The following is a 22,830-nucleotide window of genomic DNA, read 5'->3' on the forward strand; positions in this document are numbered from 1 at the left end:
AGGCTTCAGCTTTTAGAAGACAAGCACCAGGAGGGAACAAGGGTTTTGTGGGTCTCCCCACCTCCTCTCCCTACCCCTTTCTACTCTCAGCTTGGGTGGTGTGCACGTGTGACTCTTCCCATGCCTGCACTAGCACCGGTGATGAACACAGACACTGTGATTTCACACACTGTCACCTGATTCTGTCTCCCAAGTGAGGGACTGAGCTTGGGGAGATGAGGTGCTTTGAGACTCAGAGGAGTGGGGAATCCTGTGACTTCGTGGACCAGTCTGGGAATTAGGCCCGACCTTAGGCTTGAACTGACTGTGTGTTATTGGGAGAGCCACTTCCTCTCCTGCTCTGGCTTCTCGCTTGTACTGCGAGGGAGCTGGACCGAATGAGCTTTGTCTTCCAAGTGGTCTTAGCTGCAAATCTCTGAGGTCGTGTGGGTAGGGGTCAGCAGCTCAGACTGGCGAAGTGTGAATCTTCTCCTTCCTGTCCACAGAAGGCACCAGGCTGTGCCATCTGGTGAGCCGGGGCAAATAAGGAAGAGGAGAATGGTTTAGAGCCACCTCCTCTGGCAGTGTCTTCCTAATTGTGACGATTTTGACAGCACACATTCCTCCACTAAGCCTGACCAACCCCAGCCTGTTTCTCTTGCCTCCTCACTGCCCTAAGCCTGAAGAAAGAACTTGAAAGGAATGGAGAACTTGTCTCCCAGAACCAAGGCACTGACCTTCAGCCAGACTGGGGCACATGGGATTTCTACCCAAATCCCAGAAGCCTTCCCATGATCCTGGCTTTCCTGCTTGGCTTACTTTAAGCAGACCGCTGCTTTGGGTTGGAAAAGTCTCTCAGGCAGACTGAAGTGATCTAACAGGTAAATCTTAATACTTAACACAGCATGTACATGTATTTGTCAAAACCAATCAGCATTAGGGAACTCGGGGTGACAACTTCAGGGCTCCCTTGCTCTAGATGTCTAGCATTAGCATTTAATTGTGTCCCAGGCGTGGACAGAGGCTCTTTGGCTTTTTGCAAAACACCCCCTTGACCAAAACTGCCAGCCACCAGTGTGATGAAAAGCATGAGCTGAAAATGGAGCCAATCAGGCTGAAGCCCTCCATTCCACTTCGTTTCAGGAAATGCCAAATATAAAAGGTGAGCTCAGTTCCCAGAGGCCTGAGAGTGAATCTGATAACAGGCTCCTCCGTGGAAACGAGTGTGGAACTGGAATGCAGCCAGCTAGCCCCTTCCCATCTGGGCAGCAGGCAAGACAAGCCTGAGGGAAGAAGGGCCACTGATTCAAAGATGGTTGCAAGTTGGAATTGGGATCCTTGCTCTGCCCCCGCTGGCCCAGGCATGTGACCACGGGGTTTGGGTTGGCTCCTCGAGTACTGTTCTACTTTGATGGTGAGGGATTGACAGAACCCAGGGGTCGTGTGCAAGAAGAGGCGGGAAACCCCAGCCCAGTTTGATGTGCCTTGAATCTATATTCCCTGTATTTCCCTCACTACTTCTTGGTCTGTCTCTGGGCTCCTGATTCCTGGTACATATGGTAACCCTCTTACCCAGTAGCAATATCCCTGTGGAACCATGCCTTTGAAAGTGTGATGACTATAGCAGCCACTTCAGAGAGTTACTTTTCTCCTAAAGCTGACCCGTGATTTCATAATTGTGTATCCCAGATGGGCACCACCTGTTGCTACACCTTCCCCCTTCGCCCCTCCCTGGTCCGTTTCCTGAATCTGACTATGGTTAGCACACACCCTGTGTTTAAAATGCACTCTCCAGGCTGGCTTAGATTGAGTGCATTGGCTAGCCTCTTTGCAGGAACATTTATTGGGTACCCGTATGTGTATGGCATCGTAAGCCAAAGTTAAATAACAGAGGCCGTGTACTCCAGAAACGTGCGACTTGCAACTGATCACAGTCAGTGAGTTTGTTTCTATGGGAATATGTTAGTAAGGAAAAAGATACAAAGATTTCAGACCTAAAAGGACATTAGAGGGCACATCACCTGACCCCTCTTTTGCAGATGGCGAAACGAAAGCAGGCGACCTGACAGGTGGCTTGCATGACTCCTCGAGGGCAGAGCCGGCTCTGGGGCGTACGCCTCACCCGGAGCTCATGGCACACGCCCTCGTAGCATGTCATCTGGACTGCGCTGTGGCTTTGAAACAAAGGTGGAAGACCTAGTCTGACCAGCTAGCAAGGGGAAGCCACAAAAGACCTCCGGAAGTTGAAGGGGGGAGAGAGAGAGAGAGAGAGAGAGAGAGAGAAAGAGAGAGCAAGAATAGATAGATTACTCGGCAAAGAGCCCAGTGAGCACGGCTGGAAGTGCCGAGGAGAGCAAATGTCCGTAAGTGGTTAGCACCGAGGTTGTAAACATTGGAGTAGCGGAAAGCGGTCAGAGCTATTATGTTGCTACAATCTCTACTTGAATAGTCACGTGGAAATAGCCCCGAATGGAAGAGCCATTCAGTTATTGCTGAGCCCCCAACCAGGGCCTTGAGCTGTAATAGAGGTTCTGTCTGCAGAGTCGCGCGTGACTGAAACTGCACGAGGACAGTGTGTGCGGACAACTTGAACAGTGCAGACACACAGTTGAGTAATGGTGCCGTGACCCGGGCATGGCCAGTGGAGCACTGTTACCAGAGCTCCGGGGCTAGAATGTGAAGTTTCAGGTGCCCCGCACCTCGAATATATAAAGGCATCTGTTAGTAATGACAAAAGGCTGACCCCAGAGCATTTCCCTAAGGTAAAAAGAAAAGAGCTGAACTAGAGCGGGAGGTGGGCAGTCAGCGGGAGAGGGGGTGGAATTTGAGTTCTCGCTCTTCTGGCTGGGAGGACGCTTTACTGTCTACATAATCGCCTTCGTGCTGCACTGGGGCTCGATTTTAGAGAGGGCCCATCCTGCTCGGCTCCACTCCGTTTTGATCCCGTAGTCAGCTGCGGAGTTATAGATGAAGTGACAAGGATGCTATCTTGATTGTATCCAGCTGCCTGGAGTAAGTCAAGGGCAGGGAGGCCCCGTGTGAGGAATAGCGCTCACTGACGGCTCCAGAGGAATCTGAAATTCAGAACACCTCGGATGCTTTCAGAACGGCGTAGTTCAGCACTCAGTGACCCAGTGTCACCCAGTTAAGTCTCTGTGGAGAGAAGTCTGATAAGTGGCTTCGGCTAACGGGAAGAAGATTGAAATCCTAACCACATTTGACCCTAACATGGAGCCAGTGTTATTAGGGTGGCTGCAGACGGGAGCTTGAAAAGAAGGACCCTAGGGACAGTGCATGGATTGGAGAGCTGTGTAGACTCAAAGTAGCCAGAGGGTGGAGGAAAAGGCGGCTTCCAGCTCGCAGGGGACTGACCGGACTTGTCCCTCCCTGGCCCACCCAGCCCTTCCCCCACTGCGCCCATCCCCTGTGGGTGGCACCGTGACCTGCATGCACTTGGAGCCTTTCAGAACCCCTGTAAGTCCACAGAGGGGAACCACTGGTCCCTACCATGGTACTGGTGCCACTCGAGCGGCAGGTGCTCGCTGCTGACAGAAGGAAACTGCCAGCGCCTGTACGGGAGCGCGCCTGGGCTGCGCACCGAACAGAAGCCACGGCTCACGGACTGTGTTGTTGCTCTGGGCTCTATAAAGCCAGAATAGTATCCTATTATTTTAATCTGCTGAAATCCAAGCCCCAGAGTAGGAGCACAGCAGCAGCCTCACACATCTGAGGAAATGTCTGACACGGCTTCGTCTGTCTGCAGCTAGTACGATGGTGGCTGCGGCTGATTAACTCTGTTGGGTACAACATGGTGTTAATGAGGCCAAGGCTGTGGGTTTCAGAGGCCTGGTAGGTGCCCTGGGCTCACACAAAGGAAACCCCAGACCACGCTCAAGACCCGGGTCGGATATCCCATAAAAGCATGTGGACGATCACAGGAGGACCGGGGAGGACAGTGGAATGACTCAGCGAATACCGCTTACCCCCTTCTGGAAAAGCAGTTTAAAACATGTGCTTTAGCCCTGGTGAATTATTACTGTGATCTTCACGTGCAAGGGATATCACATTATTATTGATGGTAACTGTTGATCAGGACTGCCGCAGACTTCCTTTCTGAATTAAGGAGAACACTGGCTCTGCCTGTGAGGGAAAGAGAAAGGATCTTCCATCCCTCCTTTTAGTCTCAGCTTTTTTGCCTGCTGAGGTCGTGACCATCTGTGCGTTCCGTGAGTGTCAGTGGAACGCTGTCCTGCGCAGGCACTGCTCTTTGTGCTTGGGAAACCACAGCGAATCAGACAGAGCTCTGTCTTCGTGGAGATCCAGTTCTGTGGGAGGAAAATAGGTGCTCGATCAGGAAACAATAAATAACCAGAACAATTCCCAAAAATGAACGTTTGGTGAAGGAAAGCCTGGGGTGAGGGCATGTGATGAGGAATGGCTGGGAGGGAGACAGTGTTTACTTTGGGTAGGAAAGTCTGAAAAGTCCTCTCGAGAGTAGGTGCCATTTAAGCAGAGACTTGACTGATGAACAAGAACTAGCTTTCTGGAGAGCTGGGACGACATTCCAGGCAGAAGAAGGAGATGAGCCATCACGATTCTAGAGCAGAAGGGCCACAGAAGTGTGGCAGAACGTGGCAAGAGGAGGGGGGGGGCGGCTGGGCCCTTAGAGTATGCTGAGGACTTTGGCTCTTATTCTTCGTCAGCAGGAACCCATTTTTGTTTCCTTTCAGGGGTAGAATAGTTCTTAAAGATTTTGGGGTGTTCCCCCTGAAAACTTATGTTGAAATCCTCACCCTTAGTAACCTTATTTGGAAATAGGATCTCTTTAGAGGTAACGAGTTAAAATGACGTCATAAGGGTGGATCCTAATCCACTCGGACTGGTGTTCTCACGAAAAGGAGAAATTTGGCCACAGACGCAGACACATGCACAGAGGGAGGAAGGCCGAATGAAGAGAGAGGTTAGGCGTGATGCATCCGCAAGCCAAGGAATGCCCACGACTGGCGGCCAGCCACTGAAGCCTGAGAGCAGCAAGGAAGGCCCTGAAAGGAGTCAGAGGGAGCGTGGCCCTACCCACACCTTCATTTCAGAGTTCTGGATTTCTGCCATTATAAGCCACCTGGTGTGGTGACTTCGTTAGAGTATCCCTAGCAAACTACAAAAGGGGGCGGGGAGCTTGTACACCATCTCTGCCCTGGGGAAAACCACGGTGCATTGTCCCCGGCTCAGTGACATGTGGGCACTGGGGAAGCCCCCACATGCCGCAGCGTATGACCATACGACATATATGTGAGGGTAAATACGTGCCGAAGATAACATTAATTTAAAATACTTTTGTATATATGTATATATATACACACATAAAATAGGATGCAGCCTGTTGGTTGATTTACCCTCAAACAGATCTTTCTCAGCTTAGCAGAGGCTTACCTGATAAAACTGTTGTGAATTAGGGCGCCTGGGTAGCCCACTCAGTTAAGCGTCCAACTCTTGATTTTGGCTCAGGTCATGATCTCAGGGTTGTGAGATAAAGCCCCACATCCAGCTCTGTGTGGAGTCTGCTTGTCCCTCTTCCTCTGCTCCTCACCCTGCTTGTGTGCTCTGTCTGTCTCTAAAATAAAGAAAATGTTAAAAAAAAAAATGCTCAGAACACTTACATTAGCCTATAGTTGGGCAAGATCATCTAACACAAAGGCTGTTTTATAATAATAAAGTATTAATTTACTATAAAGTAAATAATAAAGTATTTAAATAAAAAATGAAGTATTTATATAATAAAGTATTAAATAATAAAGTATAATACTAAAGTATTATTACAAATAATAAAGTACTTATAATAATAAAGTAATATAAAGTACTTTATAATAATAAAATAATTTATTGAATCCTGAGAGCAAAAAACAGAAGAGTTGTTTGAGTAGAGGATGGTTTTAAGTGTACTGATCGTTGATCCTGGTGATTGCGGGCCTGACTCGGAGCTGCTACTCCCTGCTGGTGCCCCGCATCATGGGAGATGGCCCAGGAAAAGACCCAAATTCAAATTCAAAAATTCAAAGTAGCGTTCTACTGAACGCATATTGCTTTTTTACCATCGTAAAGTTGAAAAACCGTTAAGTTGAACTATTGTCAGTTAGGGACCATCTGTTCTCTAATATTCTATTAAGAATAGTCCTGTTAGAGACACTGTGTAAATAATGGTTTGGAAGGGTGAGCGTGGAAGCAAGGACATGAGTTAGAGGCCTGTTAACAACAGTCTAGGTGAGGGATGATGGTGGTTTGAGCTAGAGAGAGGGGCGGGAGAATTGGCCGGAGGTGGTCAGAAGTAGAGCCAGCAGGACCTGCTGATGGATGGGGTGTGGGGAAGAAGGAGAGGAGGGAATAAAGACTGACTTGTAGCTTTTTGGCTGGGGCAGTCGGGTAGATGATTTGGTGAGATGGAGAGGATTGAGAGAATGGCTTCTCCGGGGACAGGGACTCAAGAGTTATGTGTTGGACATGTTAAGTTTGAGGTGCCCATTGTTTATCCCGTTGAAGATATTAAGTGATTGGTTTTCTCAGGAACACTCTAGGCCAAACAGATTCAGAGGTCAGAAGATCAGAGGAGGTATTTAAAAGTGATTGAAACTAGTTGAAATGACTCAGCTTGTTTAAAGAGGAGACTAGGGCACAGGATCGGACCCTCGGGAGCTCTCTTGTTCCGAGGCCTGGTAAAGGATGAGGAATCCTGCTTGCTGAGAAGTGGTACCGTGAAGAGCTGCTAAGCGGGCAGTACTCCGTAACGGCACAAACTTCCTCTTCTTTCAACTAAAGTTAGACTGACTTATACAGAAATACACGAGGAAAGATACTGGAAGTAACCCACCCCCAGTATACCAGATTCTGTTTCATAAAACAGTATCTAAGAGTCTTACCAAATAAGGAGATCAAGCTTTTGTTTCCAGTATGTTACAGATTATAGAATGAGATGCGTTCTCTATATGCGAGGCTTCTAAAAGGTCGTAAGCATGGCTGTGTGCTCCAGGGAATTAGGGTTTTAAAACTTATTTTTTTTTTAGAACAGACTTTCGGGGCACCTGGATAGTATAGTCAGTGAAGCATCTGACTCTTGGTTTCAGCTCAGGTCATGATCTCAGGGTCATGATATCAAGCCTCACATGGAGCGATGCTCTGGGTGTTGAGTTTAAGACTTGCCCTCTGCCCCTCCCCACCTCTTGCTCACTCCCTCACTTTCTAAATAAATAAATAAATAAATAAATAAATCTTTACAAACAGAGACGAAGTTTTCAGAATTACCAGATTTACTATAAATGAGGACAGTCTGTTGAGCGTCTCTGCCTTCGGCTCAGGTCATGATCCCAGCATTCTGGGATCTAGCCCCTTGTCAGGCTCCCTGCTCAGCGGGGAGTCTCCTTCTCCCTGTCCCCTCACCCCTACAGCCCCATTTGTGGGCTTGTTCTCTCTCTCTAATGAAAAAATCTTCAAAAAAAAAAAAAATACATGAGGACAGTTAAGTTATAGGGGTCCATTTGTTCTTCGTGTGTGCGCATGAAGAATGGCACCTGTTTCCTTCCTCTTTTGTTAGGGGATTCCCTACTTTGTTCCAAAGAAGTGAATTATTACTACATGACTTAAAATTGCCCAGCAATGGTAGGAGGATTTGGAGGAAATTAGAGCCCACACATACCTTCGAATATTGGTAGAATAGCCCTTTCTGAAGACCTCTTCAGAAGCCCATTCCAACCTTAGCTGGTGAGGATCTGGCTCTGGGAGTCCTTCTGTACCATTTGGGTGATGCAGCACTGGGTTTGCTCGCTGTCTGAACTGGATGTGTTTCTCCCTCAGGTCTGGCGGGAGTTTCCTGACCGTCTGGTGGGTTACCCTGGTCGTCTGCACCTCTGGGACCACGAGATGAGTAAGTGGAAGTACGAGTCTGAGTGGACCAATGAGGTGTCCATGGTGCTCACGGGGGCAGCTTTTTATCACAAGGTAAGGTGGGGGGCAGGCTGGGCAAGTGGGTCTGAGGTAACAACACTGCACGCACGACGCTTGTTCTGTGTGGCCCAGTTGAATTTCTGCTGAGTTCAGGAAAAATGTCCTCCTCAGAGGGCCTCCAGACGCCACGGTGTCGTGTGTGTCAACTCCACTTCAGTTAAAAAAGGAAGAAAGAAAGGCTATGTTGTATGATTTTTTTTTAAGTTATTTTTCTTATTATACAAATACTGCATGCTCATAATAGAAAATATGGAAAATTCATAACAAATGTTATCATATAAGACACACACATACACGAAAGTCACTCGTAATCCAATCCCTTACAGATAACCATCGTTATTGTATAGATGTTTTCTCCAGTTTGCCTTTTATTTACTTATTCACATGGACAGTTGTAAATATCCTCATTAGCTTGATTTTTGCATATATTATGAGTTATTAACATCAGCATTCCTTCATCACATAATTGCTAATATGCTGTTGTACCAATACCCATAAATTATGTGTAACTATTCTTCTAGCACTGGATATTTAGATAGCCTCAGATTTTTGGGGCAATTTTAGATAATGCTTAATAGCTAATGCTTTAGTAGCAATTAGTATCTGTTTTCACAACTGTTTATACATGTGATCGTTATGATAGATTTCTACAAGTGGAATTATAGCAAAGGGAATGAACGTTTGGGGGAGGTTTTAAGATATATATATATATATATATATATATATATATGTCTGTTGTTTTCAGTATTGTTTGCCCCAATTTATCTTCCCACCAACAAAATATAAAACTATCTTACTATAACCCCCACTTGCATGAAATATGTAGAAAGGGAAAACAAGACTGAGCTGTTTTGAAAGGTGAAAAGGGATCTTACTGTTTTCACTCTGATTGCACTACTGTGGTTGAGATTTTTTTGTGTCTTTTATATTTCTTCTGAGAATGGTCCCTTCACGTTTTTGACTTTTTTATTAGGGAGAGGTTGAAAGAGGATGCTTGGGACTTTAGAATATTCAGGTTGAAGGTAGAGCACCGCTGGGAGTGTGGGGTTGACTTGAACCGTGATACCTGCTCCGTCATCAGCAGCGGCCCGAGCTGCTGCCGTTAGGAGTGTCCTGCACGTCTCTGGCCACCCTGGGGCCATTCAAGGAGCGGAACTATGGGACAGTGATGGCCTGTTGCTTTCTCAGCCCTGCTGTGTGTTTTTCAGGGTTCTCAGTCCAGAAATGGGCTTTGTTCTTAGCAATAATTAAATAAGTAAAGTGAGGCTTATAATTCGTGGGGTTTATGATCATTCACTTGTACACTGGCTCCCCCACCAATGAATTTCTACACTATCTCATACATGTAGAGCTTCAGAACTGTGGCAGCTTCAGAATTGCCTTATTTTGGGGCTCGGTGGGTTGAGCGTCTGACTCTTGATTTTGGCTTGGGTCACAATCTTAGGGTCCTGGGTTCAAGCTATGCATAGGCTCCGCACTCAGCTCTGCTCCAAGCCTTGCTTGTCCCTCTCCCTCTCCCTCTGCCCCTCCCCCTCCTTACACGTGCACGCGCACGCACACACAATCTGTCTAAAATAAACAAATCTTTGAAAAAAAACCCAGAATTGCCTCATTTTGTATTTTATTTTATTTTATTTTATTTTTAAAGATTTTATTTAGTTATTTGACAGAGAGAAATCACAAGTAGGCAGAGAGGCAGGCAGAGAGAGAGAGAGAGGAGGAGGAAGCAGGCTCTCTGCCGAGCAGAGAGCCCGATGCGGGACTCGATCCCAGGACCCCGAGATCATGACCTGAGCCGAAGGCAGCGGCTTAACCCACTGAGCCACCCAGGTGCCCCACATTTTGTATTTTACTTCAAAAAGCGCATACCTGGAGTGCCTGGGTGGCTCAGTGGGTTAAGCCTCTGCCTTCAGCTCAGGTCACGATCCCAGGGTCCTGGGATCGAGCCCCGCATTGGGCTCTCTGCTCAGCGGGGAGCCTGCTTCCTCCTCTCTCTCTGCCTGCCTCTCTGCCTACCTCAAATAAATAAATAAAATCTTTAAAAAAAAAAAAAAAGTGCACACCTTTGCAGGTCAGTATACCGGGAGGTTCTCTCTGTTTCTGTTTGCAGTCTGTAAGCAGAACATAGAGCCCAGGATTGAGCGCTGTGCCTCCAGAAGAAGAACCGAGTAGAGATCAGTGTGTAGTGTGTCTCTGACTGATATTTTATTTATTAAACATATGATATATGAGTCCAAATGGCCTGCATCCTACAAGGGCTTCACTCTCTGTCTCTCCTCTGCTTATAATAGGCGATTTTTAAAAGAATGACAGTGTGAAAGATTCTTGGTCATCTGACCAAAAAAAGCATTCTAATAGTTCTTACAGCCTTGTAATTAATCTTACAACAGAATGCTTGTCCTCATGATTAAACAGAATCATGTCCCCATGATTAAATTGTCCTTCGATTGTTAACCACGGGGCACCGGTGTTTCACTCTTTTTTCTTTTTGTCTCACCTGACAGTATTTTAATTACCTGTATACCTATAAAATGCCTGGCGACATCAAGAACTGGGTGGACGCTCATATGAACTGTGAAGACATTGCCATGAATTTCCTGGTGGCTAACGTCACAGGGAAAGCTGTCATCAAGGTAAGACATCCCGGTCCAGCTCTGCCACCAACTGCGTGATCTTGCGTAAGTTTTTGTTTCTCTGAGCCTGAGACGTTCTCATGAATGTAAATGAAGCTTTGGATTATGTGAACTTCAAGCTCCTTCTAGCTTTCAGATTCTGCGATTGATGCAATCACATTATAACATTAAAGCTAGGCTTTGAAAATTTAAACATGTTTTCTTTTTTTATGTGGTTTCTTTATTTTTTAAATATTATTTATTCATTTATTTGACAGAGAGAGACAGCAGAGAGGGTACACAAGCAGGGGGAGTAGGAGAAGGAGAAGCTGGCTCCCCACTGAGCAGGGAGCCCGAGGCAGGGCTCCATCCCAGAACTCTGGGGTCATGACTGAGCCGAAGGCAGTCGCTTAACCAACTGAGCCCCCCAGGCACCTTTATGGTTTCTTTGATACAGTTTCTAATATCCAGTATTAGAGATAAAGGCTGGGGTGGTCAGCCTACCAATTATGTTTTTAAAAACCTTCAATTGTATTCTCAAATCTGATTTGGAATCTAAATCTGTTAGTTAAAGAATGCAACTTACAGCTCTCTCAGGGTGGCTGGGTTTTATTTTTAAAGATACCGAGAAGATAATACACCCTGTCCAGTTACAACTGTAGTTTTTCTAAATATTGTTCTAAATACCAGTCACCAGTTTTTTTGAAACTACCTTTCCCATAACAAATTAAAAGCTGAGAGTACGTAAGAATCACATGGGGATCTCTGTATCTGTAATGTCTCTGTATCTGTAGTGTCTATTCCTGAAACACAGATTTTGCTCAATCCAGATTGCCAGATACAAAGAGAGTTTACATCTTTTTTATGAGTGGAATTGTCGTGACCCTGTTTCCTTCTGGATTAGAATTCCATAGAAAAATAGGCAATGCTTCTAGGCCAGATTCCTGTACTGGAGTCTTCCCATACTGAAGCTTACACTAGACGTGTGGTATGGCATCCCCGGTGATTGTTCGTGCTATAAGTTGATGGGAGAAGCTGGATTAAACCAAAGTGACTAAGGAAAGAGGAAGAGTCCTCATCTGTGCTCTGTGACCTTGGTCCGGGCCTTCCCCTCCCCCAGCCCTCTGACGCCGTCAGCGCTCACCGCAAGAAAAAGCATGTAAATCACAAAACTAATTTTAAAAGAACCCCTCTTATCTCCAAAATTGCTTTTTGATGTGCTTCAAGATATTTTTGGCTGCGCCTGCTTACTCTGTGAAGTCATTCCACCATCTGTGTGCTCTTCTCCTTCCCCCAACCCCCGTCTCACTGCGGTTTACTTAGCTTCACTAGGTTAGGGTAATAGTCTCCCTGGGTTTGCTAAGAAAATCATTAGCTGTTGAAGGTTCGGGAGCGCAGGAGGGAAAGGCAGGGAAAAGAATTCAGATGGTGAGGGGGACCATTGGGTTTTTTCCCTCATCAGAGGGAATTGCAAAATAACCTGGCATCTTCAAGACCATGGCGCTGCTCAGAGTGCTTGCCTTTAGCTGGAAGAGGGAAAATGAGTGCCTGTTGGAACTAAGGTTACGGTGAAAGTTATGGGAAGCTGTATTTCATCGCCCTTATGGCTGCAAGAACAAATGGTGTTTATACAAGGACCTTGGCAGTGAGAAAACAGTCATTAAACAGGAATTAAGGAGCTTGTCATCACCACTTCTTTCCAGTTACAGAAGGCAAAAGCCCTCCAAGCCTTTTTTATTGGGCCCTTGTGAGTTCTGCTGTTGGCCAAGCCAGACAGAATTGAATGGAAGAACGGTGAGGTGTGTGTGTGTGTGTGTGCGCGCGCGTGTGCGTGCGCGCGAGCCCACGACGGGCGTATGTGTGCCTGTGGAGGGAGGAGGCAGCTTGGCTTACAGAGCAGAAGCACGCACGGTGGTGTCACAAGCATGGTTTCCTTGGCACTGACAGCCAGGTGTATTTGTGTCCTTCCCTGGCAGGTAACTCCGCGAAAGAAATTCAAGTGTCCTGAGTGCACAGCCATTGACGGGCTTTCACTTGACCAGACGCACATGGTGGAGAGGTGAGTGAGCCTCTAACCAGAAGTCTGCCCTAGCCTCTGATCCCCATTTCCTGCTTTGGGCCTGTTTATGGGACTTGCTGGAGATATAAGGACAGCAGCTAGTAGCCATAGTCACCTCCTTTGGCACTGTGGGAATTGGGTTAGTTCAAGACCAGGTCACCCAAAGAATTAATTTGGAATGCTCCTCACTCAATTTGTAATGGCTGGAAGGGTCTTAAAAATATAGCTGGCCTTAAGCTCCAGGAGTCGGGTTCTCCATGTGGATGAAGCCGTTAACCGTCCACAGTCATTTGACTGGAAGCTAGTTAATTCCAAGAAAGTACTAGATTGTTTTGCAGGATAGTACCTCCATGTGACAGTAAAGGTTTCATTAGGAAGAATTAAACCAGACCCAGAGACAGTTTACCTTTGCTGACCAAAACACCTACCAAGAACAGAATTGAAAGCAGAGCTCTTTCCATTACAGAGAGAGAGAGAGAGAGAGAGAGAGAGAGAGAGAGATGCGCAAGGCAGCCCTGAGATACTCCTATTATTTCAATTTGGTCAGTTACTCAACAAGCACACTTTGTGTGGAATGTGATACTGAACCCTGTAAGTGAACATAAAACATATGGGAGGTGTATGTCTTCCCACAGGACTGTTTTAATCTTGGAGTAGGCCTCATCCTTCCCTCTTGTAACGCAAAGGTCCCCAAGCTTGGCATCTTCCTAATCAAACCTAATTCTCCCAGAAGGCAGCTCCTTACATGAGACAGCAAGCTCAGACATCAGTGACACTGTTGTCAAGCACTCAGAGAGTGTTAGAGTGGTCCTTACAGAATAAGATACTGAGTCAGGTTTCCACAGGCTTATTGGATCTTCTTGGAGCGTCCATTTCTGGGGTCTCAGCCACGTTCAAGTCCTTAAAGCCTGGAGGATTTTTTTGTACAAAAAGTTGTTTCACTTGGTCTAGATTCTTCTATGAGTCTTTCCTCCTTCTTATTTCTTATTCTTACCCTCTAAAGAATCCTTTACTCTTTCATATATAAATATCTTACCCAAAAGGCATGACTTTTATCGGCTGTCAATACGAAATAATATGTGATTTGGGAACTATCTGTCACGGTATCATAGGAATTACACAGTCAAGGGCAGTGATATTAACTGTCACAGCTCATCTAGAAGAGATACCAATTACAGTTATATTGGACTACATGAGATTATTATTAAACCTACCTCTATTCTGTATGTTTGGGAGAATTCATAGCATTAAGCAATTGGGTAATTGATTGGGCTGAGTTAAAATGGTGAGGTTCTAAGGTATAAGATAGGAATTTAGGGTGAAGGATTGGCCTGATGATGGCCTTGTGGTTCATGCTAAGGCTAAACAACTCCTCTAGCACCCCTGACATAACAAATGTAAAGAGACTTAACATGCGGCGAGAGAGATGTAATTTAGATAGAATTATTATTAAACACTGCAGAAAGTAACTGAGAGGGATGTGGGGGCTTCTCTTGGAAATAGACTTTTGAAAATAGACTAGGCGACTGGCCAGATGTTGTGAGGCTTGAATCAGATGCTGTCAGAGTTTATAATTAACCACAATAAATATGAATGCATGCACACACATGTGCCTAACAGTCCAAAGCTTCACGTGATAAGTGCCGTGAGGGAGACTCAGAGTGTTACCAGTGATCAGAGGAAAGAGAAGCAACTTCTTGCTAGGTTGATTACTAGGAATAATTTTGTAAAAGATGACACCTGAAATCAGCCTTCAGAGATCACTAGGATCACCGAGCAAAAAGAGGCAATCCCAGACAGGGGAGACTAGGTGGCCAAAGGTTTCAGTCAGCAGGGTGAAGGCGTATCTGGCAAGCAGTTCGGGTCCGGGCTGGCTAGAGTGTAGAACTCTGGCCTGATGCTGCCAGGCCCTAAAGGAGGGCCCAGTGAAGGAGTCTGAACTTGTTCTTCAGGCTCCAATATGCCCCTGAAGGTGTTTGAGCAGGGCAGTGTGGTCTAAGTATTGTTTTGAGATTCTTCTGGAAGTAGTGCCCAGAATGGAATGAAGGTGAAGAAATTGAAGAAAGCCCATTTGGAAAGCTTGAACTAAGTTGAGTGCGGAAAGGAAGGGATGGATTAAATTACGAGACATGGATTTGTGTTTTTCCCCAAAGGAAGATATGCTAGAACTAGAGGTTATAGGGAAGGAATTGACAGAGGGAGCTTAGATCTCAAGTTAGGAAGAAATGGTAGTGCCGTCTGCAGTGTGAATGATACAGTTAGGAGGAGACTGCGGTTCACGAGGAAGGAGTGTGGACGAGTGTGGATGGTTGTACCTTCAGCAGTGTAAGTCATGAGGCAGGCAGTGATTCGAATTGCAGGTCGGAGAGCAGTAAGAGGGCGAAAGATCGGGTCTTGCCCTCTGTGTGTGCAGATACAGATAGAGAGCAAACACCTGGAAACGTGCAGCTAGAGCTTCAGGAAGATGATGAAAACAAGAGTAGATACTGGAAAGACATCTGCCCAGAGATGGCCATTGACTGGAGAAAAAGCAATGGCAGAATCTTGAGAAACTGACATTTAGGAGACAGAAAGAGGAACTGAAGAGAAGGCAGGAGCGAAGCAGTGTCTACGGTGCACAGAAGCAAGGGAGGAGCAGGCAACATGCAGCCTGGGAAAGAGGGCTTTGAGCTAAATGCTCAGTGGTGACTTTGAAAAAAATAATGCCGTAAAATGATGGGGCTTAAGGGTTATGGCGTGTGAGTCTGTTGGGGGAAGTGGAGTCAGTGAATGTAGAGTACCCTTTTGAGAAATTCGATAGGGAACAGAGGAAATCAATCTTGAAATCAGAAACTGGGAGCAAAACTATTTGGATTAAAGATTGAATCACTAAATTATTAAATGAGGCACTTAGGTCGGGAGGGAGGAAGGCATGATTTAAGCCATCCTGGGTAGACCAAGAGATGGAGTTACAACTGTAGAATTGTTCATTTGTTGGGGCTTATTAAAAAACAGTTTCCTTTGCAGAATTCACAGTTTGCACAAAACAGCAAAAGAAGTTAACCAGTCTGCAAGTTACGACCTTGTGTTAGGTTTTATGGTTTAATAAGCTTATTTATTCTTATATTTGGGGTCTCGGAACAGAAATCTCAGTTGTGTGGGAGCATAGCTTTTACTGCCCAGCATCCATTTCCAGGATCTGCTGTTAATGCTTTAAGAACCAGAAAAGCAAAAGTCTTTGTAACTGTCCATTTTGACCAGTCGTTTCACCAAGTTAAGGCAATATGGCAGAGAGCAGTGATCTGAAGAAAGAGCATTCTATTTTGATTCAGGCCCATCTTTGTTCTAATTATGGGTCTGCCACTTAGTAGCTGACTTAACAAAATTGATTTGCCTTATCCTGAATTCCAGTCTTTTCGTCTCCTAAAATAGGTATATTAATACCTATCAAATTACAGTGTCCATTCATGGGTTCAACAAATCCCTATTGAGCATCTTTGTACCAAACACTGTGTTTTGTCCTGGAGATGATTGCGGTAATAACACTGGAAAGCCTGTAACCTGGTGCCGGGCCACATCCATCTCCTTCCCAGTTTCCCCAGCATTTGTCCCCAGGGCTCCAGGTTACTTTAGGTAATTGGATGTGTTTACAAGGAAAACAGAAAACCGGGAGTCCTTCTCCCACAGACGCTTCCAGCACTTCAGAGGAAGACAGTGGTTCTTAGTCCACTCGTACTAGATTAGAAAACCAACCCAGGCGAGCATTGACTGTGTGAACCACTGAGAGGACAGCTCAGGTGAGCCACTGGCAAGCGGCCAGCCTCACCACCTGCCCCAGCCTGCGGCCCAACCCGGAGCCCCTGTGTGAGAAGAAAGTAGGGAACTACTGTTAGTACCTGGCTGCGGAGTTAGGAACCTTTACCACTCTGTGACCCACAGCTTCCCCAGGTCAGGCTGTGTGGAGAGAAAGAAGCACTCACTAGGACTGGGTTAGCCAGGGGCAGCTGTCAGCAAGTCAGCTGGCCTGCACCCCAGTGGCCTCTTGCCTGTGGCCCGGCCCTGTTGGCAGATCTAGTTACAGAGCAGACATTGTCCTCGGTGCTCTCCAGCGGGCTGTGGAGCCACTGTCCTCTGCCAAGAACCGTGGCCCTTCTTTAATACAAACTCACTGGTCCCTGTGCTGGGCACGGCTGGCCTTGGCTGGCCAGAGTCCACAGGCATGATGGCTGGAAACTGGAAGAATCCGTCCATGTTTATAGGCAGAAGGACTGCCAAGAGTAAGACCTTGGAGAGACTGACTTTGTCTGCCACTGCCTTGACCCTATGCTTGGAGGAGAGGGAAGTCCCTGTGCTCACTCAGTACCCCTTTGCAGAGACACCTCAGCCTTTCCCGGGGATCCCCTCGGACGCCCACCTCCTGAGTCTCACAGGACTGCCAGCAGGAGGGAAGGTCGTTACCCGTGAGTTACGGTAGTGTGAGGGAAAGCACAAAGGCTCTCTTGCCTGTGTAGACCTGTGTTAGAGACCCAGCTCCAGCACTTGCCCGTGTAGACCCGCATTAGAGACCCAGCTCCAGCACTTGCCAGTGTAGATGCGCATTAGAGACCCAGCTCCAGCACTTGCCTGTGTAGACCTGCATTAGAGACCCAGCTCCAGCACTTGCCAGCTCTGGGGCTTCAGGCCTCAGCTTTAACTGCTCAGCCCCTAACAGAAAGCTCCTATAAACCAGCTCTTGGGGCTACCAAGGGGCCTACTTCAATGAATCAGAGAAATGACATTTGTAAATTATCTTGTACATAATAGGTGCTCAGCAATTCATTTCCAGCCCCTCCACTTGGACTTGGGAATTTTATTCACAAATAAATTCGTATCAGCTCATCATTAAGATTTTTTAGTCTCAGTAGCCAGACTTCCAGGCGTTGGTTCTGCCTCTTACTGTTAGTTGCCCTTTGGAAGTGTTACTCAGCTTCTCCATATCTCAGTCTTCGCAGTGTAAAATGGGAGTAACAGTAGGGTTGTTGGCATGATAGAGGGGGTTCCTCATCTCCGTAGCGCGCTTGTAGCAGAGCCCAGAGCCTCTGAGACCTCTTCGCTGTTGACTTACGGTGGTGGACACAGTGGTGGTAGCTAGAAGAGCTCCGAATGGAACGGTAACACATTGTTTTAGAAACGTAATGACCGAGAGGAAAGAACTGACGCCTGGCTCCTTATAAATTCGTTTCTTCCTAAAGCTCCAAAGACTCAAACACTTGTAGATGAAAATAATTTGAGACAAGGCTCCTGGTACCTCAGGACGGAAGAGACTTCTGGTCTGTGTCTTGAAATTCGGCCCCTCTTGGGTAAATGGTCCTGTCTGATTGGTTTGTTCTTACCGTAGCTCTCCGGTGCCTGGGCCTGACTTGAGGGGAGACAGTACTGACCTTTCCGAAATCCATCCTGGAGGTTGAAGCCACGTTCACGGGCTCGTTTCTCCCCTCTGGTCCGGATGTGTCCTGCCAGCTATCACACTCAGTGGGCCTGAGTGACCAGAACGATTTCCCACCAGTGTGCCTGGCCTGCTCACCCCGAGGAGGTTGCTCCGGGGCTCCAGGGGTGATACGGAGAGGAGGACACGTCGTCTCCCCTCCCGCAGAGCTGCCAGGCTGTTCCATCACAGAGCCCGATGGCACTGCTTGCTCTGGCCTGGGATCGGCGGGCACGGACGGCAGCTCTCCACTGGCCAGCAGTTCAGGGATTGCGCTCCTTAAATGCTGGTTGAGTGAGGGAAGGGTTTATTGTTCGGAGGTGAGGTTCCCCACCTGTTACCTTCTGCCTTCCACTGCTCCAGGTGTAAGGTCCTTCCCTCGGCCTTCTAAACTTCAGGAAGCTGGAGCTCAGATGCAGGACCCTTTCCCCCTTCGCCTTCTCTTCAGCTGGCACACAGGGGGTTAAGAATTGTTGGCAGTGAATCCACCTTGGTTTGAGGCCTGTGTGTACTGAGGGGGAAGAATGACTGGAATTTGAGGGGGAAGGGAAAAAATACTCTGACCTCTGCAGGCCCGTGGCCTCCAGACAGCACCCCCTGTTCACTTTCTCCCCCTGAACAATGGTCACGGTCCCCCCAGATCACTTCTGCTGTCCACACCTTCCCACCCTTTTGTAAGAGCCCAGGATTTCTTGTGTTGATACTGAATAGTACCGAACAGTACGTGTTTTGCTTTCATCTGTCAGCCTCTTGAATATTTGCTCCATTTTCCTCACTCCTTGCCCACTCATCCATCACCTGCCTCTCTCCCCAAACCCCTCAGGTCTGAGTGCATCAACAAGTTTGCGTCCGTCTTTGGGACCATGCCTCTTAAGGTGGTGGAGCACCGGGCTGACCCAGTTCTCTACAAAGACGACTTTCCGGAGAAACTGAAGAGCTTCCCCAACATCGGCAGCTTATGAAGCGGGCCTGGCGGAGGTCTGAACATTGAGCTTGGACGGGGAGAACACGGACGCCCCGGCGCTCTGCTACCAGAGTGTGGGGGCTCTCTGACGGACATGCTGGGCCGGCACGCCCAGTCTGCTTCCTCAAGAACCGGAACCTGAAGAGAGTGTCGAAGCACCTTGAACGGTGCGTGCCTGGTTCTAGTGTTTCCTATGATCTCTGATGGCTTCTTGTTGAAAATGCCAAATGGAAGCCTTTATGGCACACTCTGGGCTTAAGTCCAGCTCAGGCTCCCCTCGTTTGCGGTTCCAATAAGACAATCTGGGGGGAGGCGTCACGGACCCTAAGACTGCGGAGAAGACAAACCTACCAGCCATATTAGATGTGGGGACTCAACGTAGATCGCGCCCATATCTCACCTTTAACTATTTCAGATCAGTGAGGTTTTTAGGCAGAAAAGCCAAACCAAGAACTTGGTGCAAAATCCCGACATCTTCTTGGGATTTGACATCTGCCCCGGGACCGGGGGCGCTGGGCCCACCCATGGGCAGAGCCCCCAGTGCTGGATTGGGATCCTGTAAGTTCCATGAACCATTCCTCTTTGGTTTGGCTTTTTGGTATGATTAAAATAATTTTTTATTCCTTTTTATACTATGTCTGAAATGTTGATTATTGGGAATCCCAGGAACGTTCTGTGTGTATGTGTGTGTGTGTGTGTGTGTGTGTGTGTGTGCTGTTAACTCCATCTTCTGGTTACCTCCAGTCTACCGTCTGTGTCTGGGAGGGTATGTGGCCAGGAGGAGCATCTGGGGCCATGCGCGTCAAGTAAAAGATCCCCAAACTGTAAACATTCTGAGAGAAGATGCCTCCCAAAACCTCCAGAGGAATCTGTTTGCTTCTTGATTCGATCCAGTCAGTGTTTGTAGGTCTTCTCAGGGAAAACAGCCTCCAAAGCCATACCCCGAGCTGCTCTCGCTAGTTCCCTGCTGTACACGTCGAGGGAGCTGTGACCCTCACCCCAAGGGGATGCCCAAATTTCCCTCATTCTTTCGATGTAAACTGAACGTTAGCCAGGGAGGTTCTGGCTAATGTTAAATGCTGCTCCAACAACCGCTTTGCAATAGTTGCCGGGATATTTAAATCGTTCAATTTCAGCATTTAGTAATATTGCACATGTGTGAATTATACCTCTTTAAGCCCCGTTGATGAACAAATCTACTCTGGCAAATGTTAGATGTTATGGATTCGAAACAGATTTCTCTGGCTCTAATATTAAGATTAGCCACAGTTTGGGCTTTAGCCATAACATATGTCCCCAGAACACAGAATACATGACAATTTGCTTGGAATATGGTTGTAATTACCGAAACCTCGCTGTGTGCCCGTCAGAGTCACTCACCCACCACCCATTGTTCTCTTGAGTGACACGAAGGTGCAGAGTTACCCAGCTATAGCTTTGAAACCTATAGTTTGAACAAGAATCACTTCGCATGTCTTCCCATGGACTCCGAGAGGGCAAAGGAAACTTCAAGAAGCAGCCGAACCGAAAGGGGGAAGCACAAGAGTTTGATCTTCTTTCGCAGGGAGGAGTAAGAGCACTGGGCTGTTCTGGTGGGAGGGGCGAGACGCTGTCCCCTCCCGTCCGTTCACCTTGCAAGTGCAGACACGGAAGCTGTGATTTGTCTGATGTGTTGCATTCAAACACTGGTGCCTAAGAAATACTGTGGATTTGAATAACTGCATTCCCACCAGTAGGGGACGTGGGAAGGCTTGTAATCTCGTATTTGTAATTATGGGGATGCTAGGATGGAAACCAAGAGAAGGGGCATTGTGTTGTCACAGACGGTAAGTACTGCTGCCCTTGCTGGGGTTCCCTAACTTGCTTCCCAGAATTCAGGGTGGGTGGAGGGGCCGGGCCTCCCATTAAAATCCTTGCGGGCAGCCAAGGACGGCGCCGATGCTCTACGCGTGGAATCCCCTCCGCCTCGCCCCTTCAGCTTTTCTGCTCTTTTTCATGTCCCTGGTGACATGTCACTGGGTCCACCGCCTTAGTGGCTGCCTTATAATCCAGGCCTCTCTCTCTGAGGGTAAAGGTTTTCTCTTTCCTTTTTTAAAACTTCATTAGCCTTTCGGTTTTGGAAGAGGAGCATTTCGATCCAAGATGGTTGGGAGCCCCAGGGGCTGTGTTGGTATGACTTTATCACCTTCTTAGGGGAATCACTGGGCTTCTCGGGGCATGAAAACTCCATGCAAAAGGCACCTCACTACTCCTAGAAATATTGCGGGTTCAATCTGGCAACGTAGCATGGAACGATTTCTGTTACTGAGTATTATATCCCAGGCACTTGAAACTTCAATGTTTCCATCTCATGAGCAGGCAGGTGGTGCAGGCCACAAGGAGAAACCCGGGGCGAGGGAACAGCCAGTGGTCAGGCTTCATGGGTTCTGAGGGGGCTGGGGACACCGTCCCCTTCCCCGTGTATCCCTGAGCTGCTCACAGCGAGCCTCACCCAAAAGCTTGGGCCGAGATCATCTGCCCTTGGGATGCCACAGAGCCTGGTTTCAGAAGCGGAACAATAACGCTAATTAAAATGTCATGTGCTGGCCTACAGCAGACAACAGCTGGTTTTAGATTAAGAAATCTTTTTTAAGAAATTGTATCTTGCTGGCCTGCACAGAAGATGAACCTGAGCTGGGCCTGGCTCAGGCCTAGATGTGCACTGAGTCACTCGCCTTTGCCCCCAGGGACCTAACTGGGACGAGCCCACTTGGAATGCAGGTTGGAAACCCTTTTTTGCTGGTTAACATTACGTAGTTCTTGATAGCCTTATCTTGTGTGTTGTAGCAAGCCTTCCACATGTTCAGGCACGTCCCTGCCTCTCTAGGAAAACTGAAGAGGAAAATAACAACTGTTCTCAGAATCTCTGTTTCTTTACCTGCTAATGATGCGATACCGTCTCTTCTCCGTACTCAGTGTCACCAAGTTCAGAGCTCCGACCACCTGGCTCCTCCGCCAGAGCCTTCCGCCCTTCCAGCTGTGCTGCCAGCTCGTAGTTTTCCAGGCTAGTTTCTCCACTGCCTTTGGAAAGAAGTGAGCACCCTCCTGGCACGTGCTGTCCGGGACTGGGAGCCGGGAGGGGCAGGCGGCCTCTTTGCTGTCATTCGTTGAAGGAGCTGCCAATCACCCTGTGCCCCAGTGGCTGCCTGGGATGGTGGTCTCTGGCCGGAGTGTCCCTCCCACTGAAAGATGCAGGTTCCTAGCTGCAGGCTCTGGAGGTGTGATTGCCCGGGTAAAAGTCAAGACCGTTTGACGGAAGAAGTAACAAGTAGCTGAAGGCAGAGGCTGCTTGGGAAATGGCTCAGGTCTGGCGACATTTCATGGCTAGCCAGTGAGAGGGTCCCGTGGGAGCCGCGCTGGGAGAGGTTTGGGCTGACAGCCGTCTCCCGACAGCCACCCATCCTGAGCCTGGTGGGTCTCCTTTGCTTTGGGGCCATTAGCTTCTCTGGGGGTAGGCTCCCTTTCCCATCTCGCGTGGCCCAGGTAGCCTGTGGCAGTGGCAGAAGCCGCAGCAGGCCGCTCCCCAGGCCACCCTGGCATGGAGAGGCGGGGGGAGAGGGCGAAATTGGCCCCCAGACTCTCAGCCACTTCCCAGGGAGCCATTCTGGCAGGGCTGCTCGCCATCCTGGAGGGCAGCTGCCATTCAGGAAGACTCTGGAAGCAACCTGAGCCTGCCGCAGGGCCTGCAGGTACATGAAGCCGGGGACCTGTCTACTCACCTCAGCCCTGCTCCCTTCTAAGC

The 22,830-nt window shown here is 47.9% G+C and overlaps 1 protein-coding gene across 1 annotated transcript in view; it reads left to right on the top strand.

Annotated features, from left to right (window-relative positions):
- The window catches only part of EXT2 (exostosin glycosyltransferase 2), a 140,475-nt gene extending 120,794 nt beyond the window's left edge, over nucleotides 1-19,681 (top strand). Inside the window, exons 11-14 of the mRNA XM_032356825.1 lie at nucleotides 7,822-7,965; nucleotides 10,476-10,604; nucleotides 12,560-12,642; nucleotides 18,909-19,681. Coding sequence (XP_032212716.1) covers nucleotides 7,822-7,965; nucleotides 10,476-10,604; nucleotides 12,560-12,642; nucleotides 18,909-19,047 — 495 coding nt within the window. The 3' untranslated portion in view covers nucleotides 19,048-19,681. The remainder of the gene's footprint in view (nucleotides 1-7,821; nucleotides 7,966-10,475; nucleotides 10,605-12,559; nucleotides 12,643-18,908) is intronic.
- The last annotated feature ends 3,149 nt before the right edge of the window (nucleotides 19,682-22,830 follow it).

Source organism: Mustela erminea, chromosome 9 (assembly GCF_009829155.1).
Source record: "Mustela erminea isolate mMusErm1 chromosome 9, mMusErm1.Pri, whole genome shotgun sequence".
Classification (NCBI taxonomy): domain Eukaryota; kingdom Metazoa; phylum Chordata; class Mammalia; order Carnivora; family Mustelidae; genus Mustela; species Mustela erminea.